Source organism: Nematostella vectensis, chromosome 15 (assembly GCF_932526225.1).
Source record: "Nematostella vectensis chromosome 15, jaNemVect1.1, whole genome shotgun sequence".
NCBI classification, from domain to species: Eukaryota; Metazoa; Cnidaria; class Anthozoa; order Actiniaria; family Edwardsiidae; genus Nematostella; species Nematostella vectensis.
This window is the reverse complement of record NC_064048.1, coordinates 182023-209502: the sequence shown is the minus strand read 5'-3', so window position 1 is coordinate 209502 and position 27480 is coordinate 182023. Positions and strand designations below refer to the sequence as shown.

The window sequence follows — 27480 nt, the reverse complement described above, 5'->3', positions numbered from 1 at the left end:
CTAAATTAGACCTCGAAAAATGTGAGCAGCGATTGACATTCATAGAAACCAAAATCGAAATGGACGCTGAAGAATCCAGCGACGATGACTCAGAGGACGAAGAGAGCGGCGAGCCATCGGATTCTGAACAAGTGGAACAGGTGGAACGACAAATTAATACACAAACAACACTGCGGACGACAGTGGCTAGCAGCTCTAGTATCGTAAACTCTCCAAACACGAACGATTTGCCGCAGCTTGCTTCTAGCGGTAATATTGAATCACCAATCAATGGAAATCAACAACAAATAGTCGACTCCTCTCGCACAACCAGAGGCGAAACTGAACCTAGACCAGCCCAGACAGCAACAGAGAATACGACAAGAGGAAATGCTACGCTCGCAGAAACCTCCGGAAATATTCTGATGCTCTCTGATTCTATCTTTGGAGGAATTATTCAAAGCCGGTTCGCGAGAGGTAGATATGTAAACAAACAATATGTACAAGGAGGCACGATTGAGATGCTGGACCACTTGAGCACAATGGGATGCGAGGCTGGCAATAAGTACGAATACGTCATATTGCATACAGGAACAAACGACATACGTGAACTTCCCACAGAACAAATCTGCTCTAATATCGAGAATATCGTGGAAGAGTGCATTAAATTATGGCCCCAAAGCAAAATAGTTGTATCTGGCTTAACGTTTCACTTGAGAGATCATGCTAAAAATGACATAATAGACGTTGTTAACAGTGCATCTGAGCGATTGTCTTCTAGGTGTGCAAAGGTGTATTTTGCAGACAATAGAGGTGTTTGCTTATCACGTAATGGAGATATCGACGAAAGTGTATACAGAGATAATGTACACTTAAATAACCAAACGGGAACGAAAAAACTAGTCGCAAGCTTAAAAAGTCAAATTAAAGGGCTCAGAAGACAAAGGGATCCCGCTGTAACTCGGAAATTCCCAGTCAACAACCGTTTCCAGCAAAGAAGACAAGGCGCTCCTAGCGGATCCACAGGTATCCCACAAGCAAGATATCAGGCCCCCACAGGCAACCCACAAGCGTACTGTCCACCAACAAACAACCCGATGTTTCGCCCATTCCCAGGTAACCCACAGGGGTATAAGCAACCACCAACAAACAACCCGATGTTTCGCCCATTTCCAGGTAACCCACAACTAATCAACTTCCCACAGGTAGACAGCAGTATCCAATGAACTCTCAGCAGCAACAATTAGAACAAGCCCTAAAAATTATTTCTGAATGTGTAAGGTTAGCCTATAGAAATGGATAAAAAACATCTCAAATCACTGAAAATGTCAACATGCCAGGTTCACTAACTTCTCGTAATTGGGATTTTGGGAGGTCTTTAAGAATTGGTACGTGGAATATCCACGGTCATAAAAGCAAAGAGCTCGGTAATAAAACAAAATTAGCAGAGGTGGTTGATATCATTCAACAACATGATATCTTCGGAATTGTGGAAACTCATGCTAGTCAAAATACAGATTTAGCTGTCGAAAAATTCAAGCATTTCATAAAAACAAGACCAAAATCTGGTAAAAAAATTTCTGGAGGGATCGCACTCTATATAAGCAACAAAGTAGCAGAAGGAGTCGCGTACTTACCTTCGGAAAACCGGAATATTATATGGTGCAAATTAAAACGAAATTACTTCGGAACGGAAAAGGATATCTTCCTAGGTACCGTCTATTTTAGTCCTCAAAATTATGAACAAACAAATGATGAGGATTATATGTCTGATCTGGAAGAGGATATTATAAAATATCTCGGCCAAGGGGACGTCATTCTGCAAGGGGACTTCAATGCTAGAACTAGTGAACTAACTGAACATATTAATTTTGATGAAGATAGATTTTTAAGCCTTCCTGACGATTATGAACTCGATGTACCATCGCCAAGGTACTCTGAGGACCACTATACTGATAGCAGAGGAAGATCACTGATTGAGCTTTGTAGTGAAAGTAATTTACGAATCGCAAATGGAAGGATAATTGGCGATTTAACAGGGAAAAAGACATGTTATCAATACAACGGTACCAGCTTAGTCGACTACGTGATAAGTAGCAATAGAGTACGGCAGAAATTTCAATTTCTTAAAATTCACCCATTGCTTCCACATATTTCTGATCATTGCCATATAACATATAATATAAAGATTGGAAACAAAATTACGGTAACACAATCAAAAAGCTTTGCTAAACACGCACGAATATTCTGCCACGGTACAAATGTAAAAGAAAATGTGGACTCTATTCTTCGCTCTGATATCTATCGGTCTAAACTGGATAACCTAGTCAGTCACTGCGATACCAATTGCCCAGACACAGCAAGCAATATCACATCAAGTTTTACAAAGCTGCTAGTTGAGATCAGTGAGAAAGCGGGTTTTAAATACGGAGACAAGCAGAAATGTCAAAAAACAAACGCACCATGGTTCGACGAGGAATGTCGATCAGAGAAGGCAAACCTTAAACGGTGTGGAAGGAAGATATGTAACTCACCCAATGACAGTGAGCTAAGGCGGGAGCTATTTTGGAAGAAGAAAAAATTCAAGAAATTATGTAAGCGTAAGAAATATCAATACAGAGCAAGCGGTATCAAAAATTTGGATTTCAAAGATAGCAAAAAACTTTGGCGATCACTCAAGAATCTATTCAGCGTAGGGAAAGACAAAAAACAACAAGAATGTGATTTAGAAATAGAAAGCTTACACTCACACTTCATGGACTTAAACAAAACTACAACTACAAATTTATCCATCCCTAAATGTAGAGACCAGACGGGTCCTTTAGACTCAGAGATACGGCTAGAGGAGGTAAAATTAGCTATAGAAAACCTTAAAAACAACAAAGCTCCCGGTCACGATAATATACTAAACGAGCTACTAAAATATGGTAAAGATACTTTACTACCCTACCTAACTAGGTTATTCAACATCATTTTTTAGGTCAGGAGTGTTTCCACAAGAATGGAATCTGGGTTTTATTATTCCAATTTTCAAAAAAGGCGATCGCTCTGACGTCAACAATTATAGAGGAATAACACTTTTATCATGCCTCAGTAAGTTATTTACATCTATACTTAATTCAAGACTCTATGACTACCTTGTGCAGAAATGATATCTAAAGAAGGAACAAGGGGGGTTTAGGAAAAAACACTCAACAGTAGACAGTATATTTATTCTGAAAACCGTTATCGACAGAGTAGTAAAAAGCAAGCCCAAGAAGAAAAACAATATGCTTTTCACTTGCTTCATAGACTTCCGAAAGGCCTTTGACAGCATTCCTAGAGATAAACTATTTGCGAAAATACAACAAGCTGGTATTTCTGGAAACTTTTACGAAGTTCTAAGATCAATGTACTCCAATGATATATCGTGTGGGAAGATAGGGGATTCAATTAGTGAAAGTTTTAGTTGCATGGTTGGGGTAAAACAAGGATGCATGTTGAGTCCAACTCTTTTTAATCTGTTCCTTAGCGATTTACCTGATACCTTAGCGAAATCTTCAAGTGCCCACATCTTAGGCAACACAAAATTAAATTGTCTTCTGTATGCAGACGACTTAGTACTTTTCTCGGAAACAAGTAGTGGTCTGCAAGACCTCTTAAATAGACTTTCTATCTACTCAGAAGAAAATAGTCTAAAAGTCAATACTTCAAAAACTAAGGTGATGATTTTTAATAACATAGGCAAAGTAATGAATAACTATCAATTCCTTTTGAACAGGGAACAATTGGAAAATGTCAAATCTTATAAGTACCTAGGGCTAGTATTCAGCGCGGTAGGAAACTTTAACTTAGCAAAAGAGGAGCTTAAAAAAACCGCACTCAAAGCTTTATTTAAGTTAAGGAAAGATATCGGTATTCACTTCAGATCAGACATTAATCTTACATTAAAACTGTTTGATGCACTGATCAAACCAATTTTATTGTATGGCAGCGAGGTATGGGGTGCCGATAATAAAAGCTGTGTTGATGATAGAGATCCGCTTGAATCAGTACATCTTAAATTCTGTAAAATGTTACTAGGAACTGGAAAAACGGCTGTGAACAATGCGTGCAGAGGGGAACTAGGCAGATATCCTCTTTGTATAAATGCAACATATAGGAACATAAAATACTGGACCAACCTTCGGTCAAAAGAAGAGGCCCTCTCAAAAGTAGTTTATACAGAGTGTGTAAATAACCCTCACGTGTCCTACTGGACCCACAAAACAAAAGAAATAATTTTCAAAGCGGGTTTTGGGTTTATGTGGCTCTATCAAAATGAAACCGACCCTGCATTGTTCCTTGATATTTTCTCTAAACGACTTAATGATATGTATTTTCAGAAATGGCATGGGGAAATTTTCAATGACCAAAGGAAAAACAGTAATGAAATGAACAAACTAAGAACTTATAGAACTTTTAAAGACAAATATGAATTAGAGAATTACCTTGTAGCCATCCCTAATGTGAAACATAGAGTTGCGCTAACAAAACTAAGAATAAGTAATCACCAATTGCAAATTGAGAAAGGCAGACATACGAGGCCTTACACAAAGGAAAAAGATCGGATTTGCCCAACATGCAAAAATGACGTGGAAAATGAATTTCACTTTCTAGTACAATGCCAAACATACAAAGAGCTACGAAATTCAGTTATCCAAAATTTGCAGCGCAATCAAATTACACAAAAACGCCTTTTCAATTTACTAATAAATCCGCCAACTCAATTAGCAGGGATAGCTGCAAGGTACATTTCCGAATGTTTCAAGCTAAGGGAAACGCTAATATGAAAAATTAAACCTAAAGCACAATAGAAATCTGAAGTAAGCAGAGCAAAAAAAAAAAAAAAAAAAAAAAATACAAATACAAATAAAAATAAAAAAAGGAAAGGGGAAAAAAGGGAAGAAAAAAAGAAAAAAGAAAATACAATGTAAAACTAAGTAGTAACTAAAAACAATCAGAAAAGATTTAGAAAAAGAAAAAATGAAAGAAAGGAAATACAATGTAAACTAAAACTAAGAACAATCACATAATAGCTGTTGTACGTCTTATATACGTACTATTTTACCTTTTTTTAAATTTTTTTGGTCACTAACCGATGTAACTTTACTGTTTCAAGGGACCAATAAATAAAATCTGTCTGTCTGTCTGTCGATAGCTAGGATGGCTTGGATATGCTTGAATTTTGATTTAGATTCTACTAGGTTAGGTATGAGTTATACACCATAAAAGTAAAACTTATAAGTTAAGTAAGCTTAATTTACTAACTAAAAAGCTCACTGCATTTGTACTAATAGTCGCACTTACAATTTTTATTTTATTGAAGTTATTTCTCTATTTCTGGTGGATATCCTAGCAAATAGTCTACCAGACATCTTGTTGTCTATGTTGTTTTAAAGGAGTCAAGGACATCCATCGGATGTGATTTATTTTTTGTTATATACCAAGACTGAAAACTATAAGTATGGCCAAAGAGAAAGGCCTTGAATGCAAAGATGAAAATGACTTTAAATGATACATTTGAGTAACAGGGACAGCCAAACAGGGATGTTTAAAGCTTTTACAAACAAACAAAATTGCATATCCCAAAGAATTAGAAATGTTAAAGTTGAAGAAACTGGCAACAGGTTTAAATTATAACTTACTTTCTAGTTTTATTTCATTAGCATGAAAAGTCTTTGTTTAAAAATTGAACCTCTGCTGTCCTGATGTATTTTCTTGAAAGCCTTTGAATTTCTTCAATAGATTATGATTTAGCCACTACCTTAGAAGACTCTTATTATTTTGTTTATTCTATTTCAGGGTACTTGTTTATTCTATTTCAGGGGACTCCTAACAAGATACATGTATCTTTCAGATTGTTCTTGAGTTACTGTAGTGTGTTGGCACAACTATGCTCATTCCCTCTAATCCCTCACTGCCTTAATACAGTTTGCAGCAAAAGTTTGGTCTTTTTAATTTGTTTATTTTGGAATAAGCTCCCTTTTTAACTATCTAAAAATAGCTTGAAGACTTCACAAAATATTCTAATGCATGGGAAATTAAATAAAATATGGAACTAATATGTTTGTTCTGATGATTTTATTATTTATTGTGGCTTTTTGTGAAGTGTGTTAGATAGGGTATGATAAAATAATACAGGGATCCCACTCATAGGATCGCCAAATATAATGGCCAAATGCAATATATTGAAAATTCTGCTGGGGGAGCAGAATGATATTCAATTTTTTTTAGTCAAGTAACATAGACTAACTTAATTCAATTATGAATTGATAATAAACTGTTGTTGTAAGGTTTTGATCGTGGTTGATATTGAATAAAAACTATTTCCACACTCACAAATATGGTAAGTATGTGATGTCATTAGTTTAAATGTTATATAATCACATATGGTGAATAAGTAATATAACTTACTGAATATTTGAATCCACAAAGCTGCTTTGTCATGATGTTTGTCATGAATGAATTCTTTCAAGTCCAGCTATTTCTTTTGTTCTAAATTTAGATGTAGCAAGGCTAGTGTAGTTTAAGGACAAGTGCAAGAAATCGAAAACAACCAATTTTTCAATTATAGTAAAGTATTGCGGAGCTGTACTTTCACTTTCGGGCTTTCATTTCAAAGGGGTGCCTTTCAAAATCAAAATGGCGCGCGCTCGTAAAAAGGCGCTGTACAAACAAGAAGGAAACAACTAACTTTTTCCAGTAATGTTTTTATTATTTTCTTACCGGACATTGCACTTTTCTTCATATTGTGTCACATAACTGAGATATACATTATTTGGGTTCCCATCGTTCTTCTGAGCTCGTAAGATCGTATTCTTAACTCACCATCATACAGTTTGTTTTGGGTAATTCACAAAGTCAAGACGGTTGTTACTTGGCTTTAGTCTTTCTGTTTCAGGGCTTTCTCCTTCCACTTTTTAGCTTGCTTATTCAACGTTTCAGCACGACAGACCTCTGACCTATCTAATTTGGGGGTACTTTCATTGAGTAAATTGTATTGCGCTGAATTCTCTGGTTAAATCCTCACCCCACTCTCTGTGCGTGCTGTGATTTTTTGGCGACTCAGATCGAGGCATTCCATCCCATAGCTTGATTTGGGAACAAGTGACATCACAGCGTTAGATCGTTCGATTACAACTGAATAATGGCGGCCAAAAATTGCTGTATTTCAGGTGTAAACAAAACATACTGCAACTCGATATTTCACTTGGAGCGTTTGGAACCTGATAGTTGAACGCTTGATCTTTACATTTCCGCGCTAGAGGACGTATTTTAAGAACCTCATCATACTGCCCCTTTAAAATTTGAATATATATCTAGTAAATTATCGAATTTTGAGTATCTTGTATATATATATAGCAAAAATACGTTGTTGCTATCGTACTTTACTTAGTTTTTATAAATGTCATGTGTACATTGTGTACAGTGTTTTAGTTAGGCCTGAAACAAGAATGGCAATTCGCCATTTCCACATTGAGCGGGGTACTAGGTCCGAGTTTGGACCGCAAAGCATGCATGGATTGTTTGGAAGGACAAAATTTACAGTCGTCTCAACATGGCTTCTTTCCAAGATGAATTCGTGCGAAAACAAAACATTGTATTGAGCGAAAAAGATATTGCAGGTGCTGAACTTCCACGGGAAACAATAGAACAATGTTCGGTAGTCCAACGTCGCATGTGGCTGTTATGACGAGGGGCTAAAACATCGGGGAGAAAAGCAGCCTTGATATGCCGGTGAGATTTCGTGTGTGTCTTTCGAAGTTTCGTGTAATAAATATATTTTTCAAGCAATTCCGAGTCGCTTAAAGTCCGTCAAGCATCCAATAATTATAAGATTGCAATGCTCGTATAACAATAAAATGCAGTTAGTTTTCTCGGTTTATCTTCGGCAAATCGCTTGTAGGCATCCTTTGTGAATGCGACTCCAAGAAAAATTATCATGTTAAGTTTTGTGTTAATTATACTATATATTCACTGTATTCTAGGGTAAAAGATTACATCAAGAGTGGTCCATCAGCCAGATATCTACGCGATCCAGATGGATGCATCAACGTTTTATGGAAAAAAGCTGAACTCTGAGTAATTGAAAACGCTAACCCTATAGAAAGCTCTTCTACATTTCCGGAGGAAGGTTTCAGCAGTGATTTAGCTGGAATACCAAAAATAACTTTCGACACTGCAGCTTTCAACTGCAAAACCATTAGTAAAGGGATATAACTTCTATAAAATCTGGCCATGTTATTTTTATGAGTCATTTAACATTGAATGGGAAACATTATTTGAAGAGCAAATTGTTACCCTCAATGAAAAAGACTGCAGTCTACACATGCCATTTCGTTGTGTCCTCATATGGTAACATATTAAAGGCACAATGTGGTTGTCCCGCAGGTGTAGATGGACGCTGCAATCATGTCACAGCAACTTTGTTTGCTTTGGATGAGTCTGTAAAGAAAGGGCTCAAATTGTTTCAGATGCATCAGATTTGTCATGCACCTCCAAGCCATGCAGATGGAACATTCCCCGTAAGTGAAAAGGCGAAGTAGTTCCCATTTCAAAAAAAGGAATTTAGGAAACATGACTATGCAAAGCCCATTAAGAAAAAAAGAAAGTCATTTACCACTCCAGGACATGATGTGCGGGCTCTACATCAGAGGGAGTGGCCTGATCACAAAGTGAAAAACTCAAAGCTCAATCTTCTGAAAGATTATGAAGTAAAGTCAAACAAAAAAGTGGGGTGGATACATATTCTTCCTCAAGTAGTCCCCCAAGATGATGAGGGAAGCAAAGAGAATGAAGAAATCCCTGACTTGCTATCTTCCATAGAGGAACACCCTGTCTCTCTTCCCACCATCAATGAAAGATGTCAATGCATTAAAAAAAAGCTTAATTTATCTAAGTCTGAAATAAAAGACATTCAAGGGGCCAGTCAAACAACAAGGCATGGTATCATGAAAGACGAGTAAGAATAACTGCTTCAAAATGTCACAGAGCAGCTATGAAAGAATCATCATCCCCAGAGAAAGCTAAAGAGGAAATCCTGCATTACAAAGCTCTATATCAATAAGTGTAGTGTAATAGAAAAGTATAAATTGATGATGAATGGAAAAAATAAAAATGACATAATTCATGGTTTCACGGCACATCGTTATCGTTATCCTTTAAGAAATTTCAAACAATGAAATACCACTATATAATTGAACAAAAATTTTAAATACATGGTTGAACTATCATGTGTCTGTCATGTTAAAGTAAGACAAAGCCACCATGGAGAATCACCCGTGTGATTGCACAAATTAACTTGGATTTTAAAGACTACTAGTCAGGTGGGGGACTTTAACGGCAATGGCTTTTTATGTATAACTAATATCATAGGACAATATAGTATAATAAACGAAAGCATTGCAGACACTACATAGCTTTTATTCTGCCAATATGCCTTACAAGTCTGATATATCAATTGTGACGACTTTCGTTAAGCATTTCTGCAGGGAAAGCGGTACGCGTGTATCTTTTAACGATTTTGGAAATCTCAATACTAGCGAAAACAGAATATAAAAGTATTCACGACTTATTTAGGGAGCGAAGCAACCCGTCTCTATTTGTATTTTCTGCTCCGATGGTATAAGAAGCAATTTGGGAGGTCTGCGGGTGGGTAAAGCACCATAATAAGCCGGTCATCCGATGAAGATATCATTTCCACCGCTGAATGCATTCTTTCAACTATGATTAAGTATTCAAGAAAGGTGCATCAAGAATTAACAAAGCACTCGTTTCCCACCTTCTTCAAAGTAATGACGCGCAAGGCGTTTGTACCCCCTCACCAAGGCTCATTTCGTGTCGGAACTGCGGCGACGTCTTGCAGCGGTAGGGGTCCCTCATGCCCATTCTTACAGAGGTCATTCGTTTCGTAGGGGTGCTACAACTTGGGCCTTTCTTTTAGGGATTCCTGGTGAATTCATTCAGGTATTCGGGGATTGGGCCTCGTACGCATACAGAGGGTATCTGGAATTCTCTATGCCGTGCAAACTGTCAGTGGCTGATCAGATGCGTAATTATACCATACCATTGTACCAGTGTTCTAGCTATAGAGCCTTGCATAATATAATTATTTGCTACCTTGTATTCCATTTCTTTCGCTTCCAGTTTGTTTATATTGACAGTAGAAGGTATACTAGAGCAGAGCTCATCAAGACGCGTGAGCTCTTTTACAATGCGAAAAATAAACTACTGGCAGCATGTGCAAAAAAATGCAATTACATAATTCCAAGGTATTCAAGAATTAAGTAACATGTCAAACTGTATGCAATAATCTGGGGTTTAAGAGATCCCTGATGAGCTTGCTGTTTTAGAAAAACTATAGCAAATTATAATAGCACAAAGAATTGTTTATGAAAAAATAGCATTTACGCCAAGATCAGCACCCGTTCTTGGGTGAAATGCAAACAGCATTCCAAACCACAACAAGGCAGCATGTTCTCGACAGGCAAATTGCAATGTTGGGATTTGTTATCCAACTACACTGAAAAAGGAAATTTTTTTAAAGAATGGCATTCATATATGTATATAAGATTATGTACTTACATTGGTAGTGCTTGTAGCTTTTTTTATGGCTGGAAAAGAAAAAACTATATCAGTTGTAATACAGCGCACTGTGTGGTTTAAAGAACTATTTTCAATTTCTAATGTGTTATCTGAATTTATGTAATTGCCATGCTGTTCGCCTGTAAAACACGAACAGTAACCCTCTATCCCCTTATAGTAGCGGTTCGTCCGCATTATATATTTTGATTCTTGCTCTACACAATGGACAATGATAAGGCACTGTAGGTGCTAGTTGTAATCAAAATCTTTCTATGCACCGCTCATTTACACATCTGCCACAGTGTGTTTAATTATCCATCTACACAGAAAAAATAAATGAGTACCATTCATATATGTATAGAAAGATAAAATGGTGTACTCTCACTTTTAGTGATTTAAGTTTCGGGTTGAAGGTGGCTGTGAAAGAAAAAAATAATAATTTAAATAAGCGCACTGTGTTGTTTTAAATGATATTTCCAAAATTTTATTCTGTATGTCATTTGAATGCATTTCTCTTCATCTAACAAATAGTATTGCAAGAGAATTTTTTCAACTGTTGGAACTATGTAACAATCTTTAGTACGGGGGCAATGTCAAAACTTCACCTGTCATAATCATTCATAGCCTGGCCAAAGAAGCGACTTTGAAATTTATTCAGTAAAACATGTTCCATGGCTAGTCAACCCCAGCCACCAAACGCGTCTCAACGATACACACCCCAGAGTACATTCTATGGACATTCTAGACCATCCCCGAAGGGTATAATGACTCTAAGCTAACCCTCGTGGAGTTTTTGACAAAGGAATTTGGAGCAGTTCAATACTACTAGATATATTTAGGCACTGCCTAAAGAGGAGCCCCACACTTATTGTTCTTATCCATAATGTTGAACAATTGTAAGTATCTGTGATAGACAGCTTATTTCAAAATTATTGCATAGCACAATTAACATCGAGTAAAATTGAACACAAAAAAATGTTAATAGTTAAACAGATAAGACGATGTGAGCTTTACAAAATATGATGGTACGATATATAGATTCTCTAAATTCGAAACACTATTCAGGGCATTGGACAAAATGTTTGTAGCTTCCATAGTACATACAATAAATAAAGTATATATGTTTATCCGAAAAATATTGTTGCATCACCCAACCCAGGTTTGAGAAATCGCTTGCTTTTGATACATATTCTAAAATACCAAAATGTTAGGTTTGAACAATCCTCGTCATTTCAAAACTATAAAACTGTAATTTTATTATTTAAGTATATTGTAAAGAACAAAAATAAAAAGGCTTGTTAATGTTTATCATTTATTCATGAGTTATAAACATTGCAAGAGATCACAACAACACAAGCTTCAGATAATTGGTTTTGTTCCTTTTTGATCACCAAGCACGTTTGCTGAATAATGTATCGCTTTTGAAAAAAAAAATTTATAAATATAATTTGTAAGCTACTTTTAATTATTTTTTAATGGACCAAGATTGTACTAAAGGTTATGGGGTCGAAATTAACACAACGCATTTTTTCTCTTATGTCGATATGTCCAGGCCATTATGTCGAAGATAAGAGTGCGCATGCCCATGTTGTTATGTCGAAGATAAGAGTGCACATGCCCATGTTGTTATGTCGAAGATAAGAGTGCGCATGCCCATGTTGTTATGTCGAAGATAAAAGTGCGCGCCCATGTTGTTATGTCGAAGATAAGAGTGCGCATGCCCATGTTGTTATGTCGAAGATAAGAGTGCGCGCCCATGTTGTTATGTCGAAGATAAGAGTGCGCGCCCATGTTGTTATGTCGCTAGTGTGCACCAGGCATTTATTCATGCGGGCGAAATGGACATATGCCGTAAAATAAATTTAAAACTAGAAGTTTCTAATAGAAGGGAAATGCTGCAACAATGATATACAGTTGCGTCAGTGTTGTTCCAACGCTACATGTTATACATGCAGCCACAATCAGCGACAAAACCTGTTGAAAATGACATCTTAAAAGTAGTCTTACTGAAATAACTTACAATATGGGAACTTTTTATTACTCACATCCCCCTTCCCCCCATTCAAAGTTGCTGTCTAGGGTTGTCAGTAAAAGAATCCAACATTAATTTGGGGGAGAGGGGGTTGGGATGGGGAGGGGAAGATATCAAAGTCACTATGCTACGTAATTTAGATTACCATCTGAAACTGCATTAGAAGCGCTAAAATTTTCAACAGTTTTGTCCCTGATTGCAGCTAAGCTTGAAATTTTAGAAAGTAGCGAGAGAAGTTTACCTAGTTTTTACCAAGTTTTTCACTAAAATAACTAAAAATACCAATAAGCCTTTAAAGGTAGGAAGTAATTGTTAGAGGGTTTGGCAATATATTAGTCTTTTTTTTCTTTTATCGAGAGTCATGATTGGTAGGAATTTGTTTTTTTTGGCATATCCATTTCCTCCTCGACCTATTTGGTCAGTTCTAAATACAACACAACAGCCTGGAATTATGAACAAAACCATATAATAATCTGTTTTGATTGTTTTACAGTATTAGCTTTTCTGTCAAGGTGTTTTTCACCTTTTATCATCACTTGGGTTTGCTAAAACTTGTTGCATGCTCTTCAGCAATTACTAGAAGGCATTGGGTCATTGTTTTGATCTGATAAGTTTTCCCAAACGCCGTACAGTCCATAGCCCAGTGAGCCAGAATATTTAGGCATTGAGTTAGGGTGCTCGTTTTGCTTGTTTAGTGCCCAATTTTGTCGAGATCTCCATCGACTGCGGGAGACGCGACTATGGCACGTGTGCTGGTACGAATGGTACTCTTCCGACCTGGCTCATAAGTCGGCAAAATCGGTCTACAACTGTTATTAAATTCTCATTCAACACTCTTTGTAAGCTGTGGTAACTCGTCCCAAGAAACTGATGAGTGAACATTTTTACAAACTTACCGAAATTTGCTCTAAACATCTTGCTTGTGCACTCCTCTTATTGATTTACTGACCACGAACACGGGAGACAATTTCCTACGGACGTAGATTGTGGTCGAGTCTGCGGACTTCCAGCGGTCATACCGTCCCAGGCTGGGTGTGACCGCTGGGAGGCCGCGGACTCAACCACAATCTACGTCCGTGGGAAATTGTCTCCCCCAGGAACACCGTACGAGAGATCACGAGTCCCAAGTCAAACATGGCACAATGTTCGTCTGTCAAAATCTGTCAAACTGAAATTTAGTTCTAGTTTCTCGCGGCCTCATTTTTCAAAGTGAGGCTCCGGAGCAAGACCCCAAACCAAAATTGAACCAAACCGCATATTATATTCTGCCGCGGATGCTCGTAAATGGAAAGGAAAAAGAGTGGTGACCATGGAAACTTTATCGTATAGCTATACCACTTTTCTATGACTATGGGGCTCCGCTAAAAATCACTGAGTATGAATACGGTTCTATCCAATGAATTATCTTATTATTAAAATAGATTTTCGCTAAATGTGATTTTGTCTTGGAGTGATTAGTACGTGACACGTGAAATCTGGTAATAAAATAATAACAACAACAACAATAAAATAATAATAACTTTATTCCAATAAATACCAATACAGTTATATTAGGACCATATACAAAGTAGGTTGGCTTATATGCCTATCCTCTATACATAATATTTAATTACATCACAAAATTTCAGGACTAGGCTCATATTAGAGTCATCCGTTAAGATCTTGGTAAAGGTAAACGACGTGTCCGCGGAAAAAAAAATTGTCACGCTACAATTTTGACTACATGTACAAACTATATATCAAATAAAAGATTGAATTATCTCCTGCAAGTTTTATTTTTGCAATACCTTATTCCGTATTCAAGCTTTGAGGCCTCAAACTCAAAAGTACGGATTTTACTCTAGAGTGTAATGCACCTTCGCGTTATTGCGCATGCACTTGCACATTGCATCTCAATGACAAATAGATGATCTACCAAAGTGTGGGAGGACTTTTTGTTATTTGACACTGTCAACAAAATATCACCAATCAAAGTTGGAACTCTCATTTCTGGCGAAATTTAGACACGAAAAGTGCTATAAACTCGATCTTCAGTCGAATATCGAAAATTACGAACACTCTTTATGACATGGCATAATTATCTATCAGATCCCGAAAATTTGAAGGCCATATCTTAAAACCTGTCGCGAGGTTACGCCCGACAAGCTCGAGTTCTCGCCTCAAAATAATACACTAGAAAAGTCAAAGATTTGGCGTGAATTAACGGTCAACAGGTCACGGGAAACAGCAAAGGCCCATTTTAGCCGTCTTAGAATGCGATTTATGGAAAAAATTTTTTTTGCAAAAATAAAGTTTAAGAACTATTGATACAGGTTTTGCAAAAACCACAAAAACAAACAGTGGTGTCAAATTTACCTTTACCAGGAATCTATTTACAAGCTACTATAAGTTGGAATTTAAGTATACTTAAATATGTAGTAAATGGTAGTGTTTTTTATTATTGCTGGGATCTTTCTATCAATACACATAAATCATCAGAGAAAGCAGTCCATCATTTGTATTTCTAGTAATGTTAACTAAACAAGTATATCTCTGTCTGAATGAATTGGGGGCCAAACTTGCATGTTGAATCTATTATATAATTTCTAATTAATTATATGATTTAATCCTAGCTATACTCAAGAAGCAAGTCATATGGTGGCATCTGAATAATCAACAAGATATATTTCTCAAGAAAAAGCAGATACATAGACAAATACAATATTACATTTTCCCTGTGATTTTAAATCATAAACATTCCTTTATAAAGGAAACATGTTTTTTTTTTTGCTATCAAATTGATTTATGTGTTACTGAAGTGTATAGCTACCATTCATGTTTTATAAACTGCATTTAGATTATACTTTTGAATGAACTAAAATACAGTAAAAGCAAGTGTAGATACAGGAGGGATATCCATTGAATGAAAACAGTAAAAGTCATGCCTTATTTTGTATAATTTGACTTACAAAGTATAAAACATGGGCAACCCCTTGATAAAACTAAGGATCCAGACCCTTTTTGTACGAATAGAAACACAAAGCTAATTCAATTTTTATTATTACCCTATTTGTAGTCATCATAGATTATAAGATAAAAATAAAATACTATACAGGTGCATTCTGATCTGGATATCAGGCATTTCTTTAGTAGCCCTTCAGTAAGCTAAGCCATTATACAATGGGTTTTTTGCTGTTGCTGTGAGCCAGTTATGCACTATAAAACAAGTATTGAAACAAATGTTTGCTTTTACTATATACCACTTCCTTGTTTTGTACAGACAAACAGTAAGTGTTGCATTTTATTGGCATGGTACTAAGCCCAACTTTTAACCCTGCATCTGATAAGTTAGCACGAGGGCACAAGTGCTCTCCTGGAAATCAAGTGACTGCACTATACTCCCTATTCAAACAGGCGTACCTAGGACTCTGTTAAGTATACTTATAAATAACAGACAGGGTAAAGGTAAGTTGACACATTCCCTTAGACTTTTTGGTTAATTCTTGAACATAGATGTACAACAACAGATAGGCACACTTTGCATTTTTTTTTACACCTGTTGCAACAAAAAAGTAGAAATAATGGTTTCACTAAAATAAGTTTTACTGAAGTGTCCTCTTACACTACAGCTGTAAAGTGACTTATAAATAATAAAATATATATATGATGTATCTTGACTTTATACCCGATGTTTGCTGCTTTACGTTTTAAAGTGACTTATAAATAATAAAATATATATATGATGTATCTTAACTTTATACCCGATGTTTGCTGCTTTATGTTTAGTTCTAATGTCCTGCTTTGTGCTGTTTTAGTACAGATTATTTTATGCAATGTCTTTTCTTCCTGTCTTCCTTTCCTCTTCTCCCCATTTTAGGTGCTTCTTTCCAGAGTACAATGCTCTTCATATTTCACCGAATGTCTGATTGAGATACTAATGCTACCGGCCAAGAAAAGTGCAAAGAAATGAGGCAAAATCGCTCCACAAAACATGTTTTCTAAACACGCTAAGGATGACAAAATTCAGCTCTGCTTGCACCCCGTTGCACGCATAATCCCTTAGGATAGACTGCTTAGCAATAACTGTGGTCATTGCGGGGCCAAGCTCACCAAATCCTTCCCTAGGAGGGTCGGGATGGTAAGCATACCAAAAAAGGCGTCGAAGGTAAAGGCAGGAGATTTGAAATCGCGCCGTACGAATTCTAATACAAATATGCATTTCTCGCTGCCAAGAAAGGCTTGAAGTACAAATCAAACATATCTTTTCTTTCATTTGAGAAATTATTAATTCGTTTGATATCAAATAATTAGATTTGGGGCATTCTTTCTTGACTGGGATCGTAACGGTAATTACTGCCATATTGGACTTTCTCTCCATTTGAAAAATAGGGACGGGGCTTAGACCCTTTTATACCGCGCCTTCGTGTTTAAAAGTGAACTTTGTAATAAAAATGCAATGCGCACTACATTTATATTAAGTGATCGCGTAAGTATCCACGTTTACAGTAAAATGCTCTCCCAAAAAGTGCGTTTATGGTAAAATTGTATGACAAGGCTGCGAGTGAGAATTAAAGAATGTTACGTAATTTTATTCATTTTAAACAAGGTCATTGTCAATGACGTCAAAACAGTACCACAGTACCACATAAACATGTTGTTGCACCCCCTTGACACCTATATCTCATCTATCTAGATTGGTTGTCATACGATGTTTCTATCGTGATATATGAATATTTTTGGTTTTGATGACGTTGCACGCCCTTGTAACATTCATTTCACCTACTAAGTTTGGTTGCGATATGGTGTTTCTATAATGAAATATGTATCATTTTGCATTTCATGGCGTCATCGATGAAGTCCTACATCACGTGACAATCTTGTTGCACCCTCTTTACACATTACATGTCATCTAGCCAGTTTGGTTGTCATACGATGTCATTTCGGGAAGGACGGCCATCGATGGTTTACAAATATCTTTTTGAAGTTTTTTACTTCAAAAAGTGCGTCAAATTTTGTTACAGAGTGCGTTAGCTTTTTTTTATTACATAGTGCGTCAAATTTTATTACAAAGTGTGTTAGCTTTTTTATTACAATATGTCAAGATTTATTACAAAGTGCGTCAGGTATTAAAAAATGCGTCAATTTTATTACAAAGCCCGTAAGGTATTACAAGGTGCGTCAATTATTACAAAGTTCGTTGGTACAGTTATTCGTCTACACATTTTAATGGCTCTCCACCGTAGTCCCATTTACCTGTTGTAAATTGCTGCCGGTATTGTTGTGGACCAAAAACTTATATTTTAGATTTTTCATATTAACTGTGAGCTTCCATTTATCTGCCTACATTTTTAGGTGGCTGAGTCGGATAGTTTAACCTAATCATCAGCAAAGAGAAGACAGTTAACTTTTGACGTATTATCGAGTTTTACTGGGTCGCACGATGAACAGAATATTTCTGGATTATCATTGATGAAGATGTTGAAAAGGGTTGGGCTTAGGTTGCATCCCTGTTTCACCCCAACGTGAGAAGAAAAGGAAGGCGTTATACCCTGGTCTATTGTAACTAATTATCTAACATCTAAATACATACTTTGTATTAAGGGTGATAAATCTTGCGCTACACCCTATTTTTATTAGTTTGTAAAGCAAACCCTCTCTCAAGACACTGTCCATGCTTTTTTAAAGTCGATGAAACACGCAAAAAGCGGTTTGTGGCTTGATTTATAAGAGTCAATTAGGGTTTTTAGTACTAATAAATGGTCGGTCGTGCGAAAGCCCTTTTTTAAACCGATCTGATATCTATTTAAGATTTAATATTTTTCCAAAAATTCTGGTATGTAACCACCAACTGGGGAATTTGGATTGACCTTACTGTCATGGCTTATTTGATCATTTCGTGGTAATGAGGTAAAGATAGCTAGTGTATGTAGACATGTGTTAAACATTGTGCTTTTCATAAGATTTTTTAAGAAAAATTATTGTTATATCGCTAAACGATATAAAGGAAATCGGAGCAGTGGAATACTGAAAATCGCTGAGTGTGAATACGGTAATAGCATTATATAAACATTGGGATTATTCAATTTGAGTGTCTGCTTAATGTTATATTTTGACTTGAAGTACATAAGAGATAATTGTGAAATCGGTGAATATTCGGTAAGTAGAACTTGAGTTGATCAAAATATCTAGATTACATTAACCATTGTAAAATAAACGGAACAAGTGCCTGTTTAAAAATAAGTCATCGTATCCCTTGATGATGATGCATGGATGATTGTTCTGGTGCAAACGCCCTAGTTGGGACCAACATGAGATTTGTGGCATTATACCTTATATTATACGACATACAGCTGCAGTTGATGAGGGACTTCAGATAGGAGCTAGCGAATTACAGTAGTTTGTGTCGTAACAAAGGTGTGGATCAGATATTTACAGGCGTTTTAATTCAAGTACTTCCGTAATTTTTGCATAGAGTGTAGTCCACGAAAAACCTTGCTGCACACCTTGCTCACATGTAAATTAGTGCTCATGTAGTTGTCAAACGAAGCAACCGTTCCTCACTTCTGATACTGGTTTGATTTCCGACTGACACCGAGTTGATGTTGACCTTCTCGAGCTTGTTGTCTCCCATTTACCAATAATTATGTCTTGGAGTCGTTTATCTTCAGGCGATGACTAATCATCCAAGCACGCACTTCAGATATGCATATCTCAATTGCCCTCAAGGCATCTTCTTGACGTGATGGATGTGACGGCTTGAAGGGGAGGTAAATCTAAGTGTCATCAGCATACCAATGTACGTTTGGGAGGTGTTGAGTTATGATGTTAAAAATGCCACTTAATAATAATAAAACTAACAATAAGAAATAATAAAACTTGCATAAACAATGAAGAGAATAGGACCAAGACAACTACCTGAGGGATACCACATTCAAGACTGAAGCTTTTAGATGACGTGTTGTTTATGACAATATACTGCTGTCTTCTAGTAAGGAAAGAATCAATCAATCTATCCACTTTTTATTTGCATTCCCGACCGTTGTGTTTGATGGTGTCGAATACCGCACTTAGATCCATCAGGACTAACAGCATGACCTCCTGTCTGTCCATGGCCATTAAATGTCGTTGTGGACTTAAAGGAGTGCTGTCTCCGTCGAGTGGCCTTGACGGTAGGATGACTAGTTATCTGGAAGAGGTGCATATGCACTTCGCAATGCGAGAGTAATTTCAGTTTAGTTGTTCAATGACCGCCTTCTCAGCCATCTTCGCAATAAATGGCAGAAAGTTCTAAAAGCCCAAGCCGAGTTTCTTTAGCAGCGTCTTCCTTGATTTATCGACGAGTTAACTTTGGTATGGTGGGGATTAGGACCTCTGCTGTACTGCTTTGTATCTTTATTCTCGTTCTATCCACTGAAAATGGCCCGAAGAGCATTTTCACCTGGATTCATCGGGGCCACATTTTGTAAAAGAAAGCATCAATAGAAAAAGGAGGTCCAAGAACGAAACAAGCAATAAAGCAGCAGCTAACAAAACTGAAAACATTCGAAGTTTTCGGGTACAGAGAATACTTGAGTGCTTTGAGAAACAGGGCCCTGGTTAAGCGGCTATAATCACACAAAAAAACAGAGTTGAAATATAAACTGATTTATTTTGTTTTGTACATGGAGCATGCTATGTTCATGTTGACGCCGCCTTGGGTGGTGTTGTCGCCGCGGGTGCCCCCGTGGGTGGTGTTGTCGCCGCGGGTGCTGCCGTGGGTGGTGTTGTCGCCGCGGGTGCCCCCGTGGGTGGTGTTGTTGCCGCGGGTGTTTTCTTTGGGCTGAAATGGACAAACTAGTTTTTGTTATCAAATTAGGCGAACTTTTCTTGTTTCTACCAATTGGGATTATTTAATACAATTATTAATTCTTAGGAATTTGAAAGGTAAAACAGACGTCCCTAATAGTGAAAGCAAAATGCACAAAATATAGAAAATGTGACCACAGGTTTCTTTATCTCGTAACTCGTTTTTTAGGTGGGTAAATTGGGCTTGCTTTGGTAGCTGTTTTGAGGTGAAAATGCTAAGACATGAATATACACAAGGCTTGCAGCTCCAAACGAGCATTTTCAGTGCCAATCTCCATGAGCGTTTATGCGCATAGGGTGGGACGACTACTGATAGACTGGAAACGAAGGCAAACCACTAATCAAGCAAACATTTGTTCTGTTTGAGACAAGTTTCGCACATGTATGTAACCCAGTACAACATCACCGCGGCAGTTTACATTCGCGAGTTGGAGGTGCAGCAAGTGTAATAATAAATGTCAAACAATTCAACAAATTACAAGTGGTTTGCTCGCCGTGTTGTTATTTCCCACGCGATACGTCTTCACTGGGGTCAAAATGTTGTGGTCCGGTGATGACATATCAAGTACGAAAAAAAAGCCTTCACCACAGAAAACCACGTGCAATTTACTTTTTTTTTGTTAAATAAAATCATCTTTGTTTGACAATAAGAAATATTTAATTTGGCGAAGAGCGCGTGCAAGACCGCACGAAGATGCGCACGAGTGCGGATGCAAGCAGAGTATGGTGTAGCTTGGACAATCAGATTACTTTTAAGTATTTTAAAAGAGAATTTTCTCAGTATCATAAACACAACGCGACGGTCCGCCTCGACCTGATCATAATAAAGCTTGACTTGAAATTGAACTTGAAAAGTTGATAAATTTCAGCATCTCTGAATCGTCTTTTGCCCTGGGACTACTTTATTTATGCAATTATCAATACAGCATACACAAATCAATATGGTAAATATATAAATTTAAACTAGGGGAGGGCCCTAGTAGTTTAAATATTGTTCTGTAAATTTTGTGGAAAAAGATATCTGTATCACAGACCTCTCATGAATCTATCAAACAAGCGGAAGGCAAGTTGGCCATCCTCGTCAGGTTTGGCCTCCTGCTGGTCCCCGATAAACTTCACGCCACTTCCTCTTGTGCCGTAGCAGGATGTGGTCGTCCCTTTGCCGTGCCGTCCAAACATAAGGACGACCACATCCACGCCGTGCTCCTTTTGAAGGACATCTGCCTGTGGACCATGATACAAGTAAAAATAATTACTTCTTTTTCTAAACAAATATTTTTAGCGGAGCCAGCGCGGCCGCAGGCCGCGCGCGGATCTCCATAGGTATAGAAATATGGTATAGCTATGCGACTTGGTTTTGTGGTCATCGCGCGGTTACCCTGTGGTGTCACAATCCATCCATCCAGTCAATCGTGCAACTCCCAGACCCCACTCGATCTTATGCTGTTGTGTGTTTTTTACCGCCTCGCTTTGTGCTGCAAAGTTCGTATGTTCACAAAAGAAAGGCAGCTTAAAAATAGTAATTAATGAGAAAATAAGCGGATTCAAATGGGCTGAAGTTTTTTAGGAAACGTTGTGTCTGAAGTACGAGCCGAAGTAAAATCCCGCCCGTGGCAGCAGCAGCAGCTAAAAAGAGGACGAAGAGGATTCTATATCTATGCAAGGAGATCCTAGGAGGAAAAGGACTTGGATTGATGTCTTTTTTCAGCTATAAAAACCATTCACTTGTGTCGACGAATTCCTTGCTAGCAGAAAGATCACGGTTTACAACAAAAAGCGAACACAACCACTAGGCGACAAACATAAAGAGACAAAAAAACACTGCCAAGGTGAGTTTTTGACGATGATTTGTATTGGAAATATGACAATTTTTTTCCTTTATTATTGTGCTTTTATAATGCATGTTTGTTCGCTATTTTCCCAAAACCAATCGCTCAAACAAAAACACCGTACCAGCTTTAGTATGACGTCAAGATTACATATCAATGTCATCTATCCTTGTTTTGATTGGCTAAAATACCATCTACTTGAATTCCGATTGGCTTATAATTTGGCACTTGAATGGCTTTTATCCAACTGACAATCGCCATGAAAACGTTAACTTAACTTCGTAAATACTTATACAAGTTCTATAAATTCAGGCGTATATTCCTCACGGTAAGTAAGAATTTAACGACAGAAATACGTAGTAGTCTAGCTACTGTATCAATGACACTTAGCATGTTCGATTTATACATATGTTTTTAGAGTACAGATGTTTACAAGTTTTCATTTTTCCCCAACACTATTCCAGATTGGAACAGCCTTCCGGCACACACCGCTAGTGCCAGTTCATTACTTTCATTTAAGACCTAAGTTTCGAAATAGAGCTGTATAAATTATTATAATATACTGTTTTAGTCTTATTTATGTACATTTATTTATCTTGGTATAATGCAACTCAGCTTACAGTAACCGAGCATTAAAAACAAGAATTCGTGGTCTAACAGACAATTTGAGCATAACAACATCCTTTGATATTCTTCGTTCTCTCTTTAATTTATTGACAGCGTTGAGATGTTTAATCAAGGCTGACAAATATCGTCCTGTCAGATATTGCTAAAGAAGGCCTTTCCTGTCTTTATATCCTGTGTATTTAGTCTTTTCAAAGATGCAATTGATAATTATTTGCTGTTTCCCCTCTGCACCATGAAACAATTAAAGTAGGTTAGGTTTGAAACTAGACACTAATCAGTAATATCAAGATTTTTTCTTTTAATTTGCTTCCCAAGTCAATTTGTTCTCCCCCATTTGATTGCATTTAATTTTGTAGTAGCATTAGCATGTGTGGATCCAGCGGCAGGGTTTCTATAAAAAAAAACAGCAGGCAACCATGCTAAAGGGTGGGTTAACCAATATGTAATGCATGACTGAGGTATATTTGTGGATTTTAATTTCCTTGGTGATGGAGTATCACTAGTAAGTGGCACCTGAAGTGTATCTAACTATATCATTCTATCTTTGGAATGCATCATCCATTATTTGTTTCTTTGCAAGGGCAAAGCCGGTCAGAATGTAGCTTTGATACAAGTTTACATTAATGGAACTTCTATAAAAGGGTTTTTATTAGGGCAAGGTACTTACTTAATAAATTATATAAGATATATAAGATAATAACAAACTTGTGCTTTTTTAATAATAAATCTGTAAAGAAAACAGTTTTATATCAAACCAAAGGTAATAGGGAAAGGAAAAAATGTTTGAAAAGTTGGAAAGTGCTCAGTCAAGCTATTATTGCATTTTTGTCATATATTTTTTTAAAGTAGATTCACCTTTTTTTCAAATAGATTCACATTTCTCCCTTTCAACTCCCCATTGACTTTCTGTTTATTTGTTTATTTATTGCTCTCTACCCCAAACATAAGTCAATGAACATGGTTTGGTTTGAAATAAAACAAAAATGTAATTAAGAATTTTCAGTATTTTAGTATTTTCCTCCATTGCATTTATTTTTCAATGTAGCTAGTATGGGTGGATCCAGGGTTTCTAAAAACAACTGACCAAAGGGTGGGTGCACTAATATGTATTAATTTCAACACATTCTTCTGAATAATCAGTTGCAGTACATTGAAACTACAGTATGGCATCTAAATCTTTGGAATGCTGTTACATCCTTGATATATTCTTCACCAGGTCAAAGATTGTTATTATGCTGTTTTGATACAAAAAACACGCTTAGTGGAACAAATAAGAATTAACCGTTAGACACTTGAAAAACATTCTCATCAACTAAGGCACCTTGAACTTTTGACAGCCTTTTTTACACCAAGGTTTAGTACTTTCATACTGCATATTTAATATAATTGAATGAGTGCTTGCTTGATCCATTTGAAGGGGCCAATACAATTCATAATTACATGGCAGTAAAAAATTGCTTTTTTTAAACTCATTTAGAAAACATTCTTTCAATTCTGGATCCGCTTTTAGGCAGTGCCTAAATCTATATATTACAGTTATTATAATACAGCGTTCGCTGGTTCGTAAGGGTGATTTATCATGGACAATTTTTATTAAAGACTTTTATCGGATTTGAGCCACTGCGGAAGAAAAGCCAAAATCCATATAGTCTTATAACTGGTGTACTGTCTATGGCAACCAGCCTATTTCTCGGTTTCCGTGGTATGCCCAAATATACACTACGAAACGGTCAAAATATATCTGTTTGGCAGAAATGATAGATCAGAAAGAATACTAAATAACATAATTCGACATTTGTAAAGACTTTGCGGGTATTGGACCGACCGAGTATAGCGGATATACAGTTATGCTTAGCCAGTTTTAATGTTAATTGAAATAAGTGTATTGCAGTCGTTGCCATCATTGTATGATATATCCATTGAAATATTAAGGAAAAAGTTTAACATGGAATCAAAAGAGTTGGATTTTTTTACTACAAAGACAAACATTTCTTAACTGCAAAATCGAAAACTTTAGCGAACAACTCAAGCTAGTAATAATAATTAAAATGGTAAAATGATGACATCAGTTTCGGCAGTGCACCCTCTAATAAATATTCTTATTTTAATGTCAAAGACATTCCACTCTCTTACTCTCTTTTTTCATTGCTCCATATTCTGTTTGTGTGTGTCTGTTTTTTTATTTTTTTTGCGGCCAGGAGCTCTTTAGACAGAACAGGAAATGTTGCTTATCAGTAAAAATTATTTAAAGAAATTAGCTTGAAACGAGCAGACTTTTTGGCCCTTTTACCAATTTTTTTGGAAAGGAATTAAGAGTACACTGTAAACAAGATTTGAGTGAGTTTGGAATGAGTGAGTTTTGGCACCTTTATGGTTAAAACTATTGGTAACCACGTCCAATTTGGTAAAGGGTGGTAAAGGGGGGACATTTTCACGGACAGAAAAATGGCTTGCCACGTTTTACTGGCTGAAACAAACAGCGTCTAGAAAATAACTATAAGCTAGATCTGGGTTCACGTGGACTCAAAACTGCTAAATCATGTTTCACGGGGAGAGTTAGATCACGTTCCACGGAGATGGAAAATGGACGATTTCACGTTTCTTCGCAGTGTAAAACGGCCATATCTCGTTTCACGAAAACACACTTTACCACCCTGTTCATTGGCAATTCTAATGAACATATAACGGGAGTTGTCCGGGAAATCTCCTAAAGATTGTTTTCTAAAGCTTGTTTTGTATGATTACGCAATACAGTATAATAATTAATCTTACCCTATCAAAAAGATGTCTCCTTTGGTGGGTGATATTCCCATCCCCCCTCATTTCCTTCTTTTTGGGGGGAGGGAAAGTGGCCTTGCACGTTGTACAAACTCTTCGTGCAAGGGCATTGCTGCCATTGCAGCTATGGCATCTCTAAAATACCATAGAGAAGAAGCATACAATTAACTGAAAGTGAAGCATACAATTAACATGCTGAAAGTGAAGCATACAAATGACATGCTGAAAGTGAAGCATACAAATGACATGCTGAAAGTGAAGCATACAATTAACATGCTGAAAGTGAAGCATACAATTAACATGATGAAAGTGAAGCATACAATTAACATGCTGAAAGTGAAGCATACAATTAACATGATGAAAGTGAAGCATACAATTAACATGCTGAAAGTGAAGCATACAATTAACATGCTGAAAGGGCTTGGAATTATTTCACGTTTGTTGAGAAAACACCAGATTATACATATTCACAAATGGCAAAATTTTGGAAGACTAGCTGGAAAACCAACAGAGAGAGTGGACTTTTTAACTTTCCACTATCTTTTAAGAAATGTATAAGAGAGAACGCCAAAACGATGCCTATCTGATACCATTATGCACTAGTCAATTGAATCCCCTACCCCCATGGTCCTGGGGAAGGGTGGAGGATTAGACTTTAACAAAACTGAGAAATGCTATGCCCCCACTCCATCTGGACAACACTGCAGTCAAATGCCCCTACACCTTGTGATGCAAACTATGCAACTACCTGACATGGGGGTGGGGGTTTCAAATGATTAGTGCAGTCAAGGTCACTAGTGTGAACCACCCTTCAGTAAACCTGAGAATTTTGGTGGCAAAAGGTTTGAAATTTGACGAAGGAAAATTTGGATTGGAGTCTTGTTAACTTTGTGGTGCTCCTTTCCAGATCCATGTGACACAATGACATCTTAATGCATCCGCCTATACAAATTTTAAATATTTTAAATTATACCTTTTTGGGAGCTCCTCTCTTTCCAGGATCTGTAAATTAAAAGTAAATATGATTTAGGACATTTTGCTGCAGGGGCATCTGACAATACTGATCTCGGCTGTTACTCTTGGTCAGTATACTTTCTGACCTTTCCCATGCAACTAGTAAACATAGCTCCCTGATTTTACACAAAAAAGTGAAATAAAAAAAACACTCACCAAGCTTAGCTTGTCAAGCAAAGTGATATTGCATTGTTCATAATGGACTTGTTGTTGTCCTAACGGCCTCTTATGATAGGAAAATTGGTGTTATCGGCCAAAAATGTCTTGGGGGGGGGGGTGCGAAATCCAAATAAAAATTGACCTTATTTTTACGGGGGGGGGGGGAGGAAGTTCTCTGAAAAAAATCTGACCACCCCTGAAAGAACAAAAAGGGACATTTTTTTGCCTTTGAAGTATCTCCTAGGGACATTTATTGTCTGATTTGGCTACAAAAAAGTCTGACTTATGGATTGGTGACATACCAGAGTGATCTAGCTATTTATGCTTTATAATTTTGTCTACAAATAGCACGTCTATTGAGAACCGAAAGTGGGGGGAGGGGGGCGCTCGCTCCCCCTGCACCACCCCTGGGTACAGGCATGAACCAGCAACACAATTATCCAACAGTAAAAAAATGGCAGCATGAGCCTGAGGTCTATCTGGATTAAAGAAGCTCTAGCCGAAATGCATAATAGGGGCATATAATGCCATCAAAGAATATAATTTTATCAGAATGCATTAGAGTCACTGTGTGTGGACTTTGAGCTGTCATGAATTTGGAATGCAAAACACAATAATCAAGAAATTTATGCC

The 27480-nt window shown here is 37.0% G+C and overlaps 1 protein-coding gene, 1 long non-coding RNA gene, 1 other non-coding gene and 1 pseudogene across 3 annotated transcripts; 2 read left to right on the top strand and 2 right to left on the bottom strand.

Moving 5' to 3' along the window:
- Nucleotides 1-2958: 2958 nt before the first annotated feature.
- On the top strand, nucleotides 2959-5149 carry LOC125560690. The gene is made up of 2 exons (XM_048722864.1): nucleotides 2959-4786; nucleotides 4889-5149. Exons 1-2 carry the CDS (start codon nucleotides 3249-3251, stop codon nucleotides 4932-4934), a joined length of 1584 nt encoding a protein of 527 aa, XP_048578821.1. The 5' UTR covers nucleotides 2959-3248; the 3' UTR covers nucleotides 4935-5149.
- A 2312-nt stretch (nucleotides 5150-7461) lies between these two features.
- LOC125560691 lies at nucleotides 7462-9111 on the top strand (annotated as a pseudogene).
- A 1856-nt stretch (nucleotides 9112-10967) lies between these two features.
- Nucleotides 10968-13645, bottom strand: LOC116618845. Its single transcript, XR_007306785.1, has 2 exons — nucleotides 13513-13645; nucleotides 10968-11001 (listed from the first exon to the last, which is right to left on the bottom strand). It is a non-coding gene; the product is annotated as an uncharacterized LOC116618845 (long non-coding RNA).
- A 6578-nt stretch (nucleotides 13646-20223) lies between these two features.
- Nucleotides 20224-26969, bottom strand: LOC116618867. The gene is made up of 5 exons (XR_007306835.1): nucleotides 26845-26969; nucleotides 26648-26676; nucleotides 25669-25809; nucleotides 21475-21664; nucleotides 20224-20414 (listed from the first exon to the last, which is right to left on the bottom strand). It is a non-coding gene; the product is annotated as an uncharacterized LOC116618867 (transcript).
- Nucleotides 26970-27480: the final 511 nt, after the last annotated feature.

What these genes read in the sequence shown, in the direction of transcription:
- LOC125560690 (XM_048722864.1), top strand. Translation starts at nt 3,249, where the DNA reads ATGCTTTTCACTTGCTTCATAGACTTCCGAAAGGCCTTTGACAGCATT. An exon ending in AAGCTAAGGGAAACGCTAAT is followed by an intron (nt 4,787 to 4,888) that starts ATGAAAAATTAA and finishes TAAAAAAAGGAA; the next exon opens with AGGGGAAAAAAGGGAAGAAA.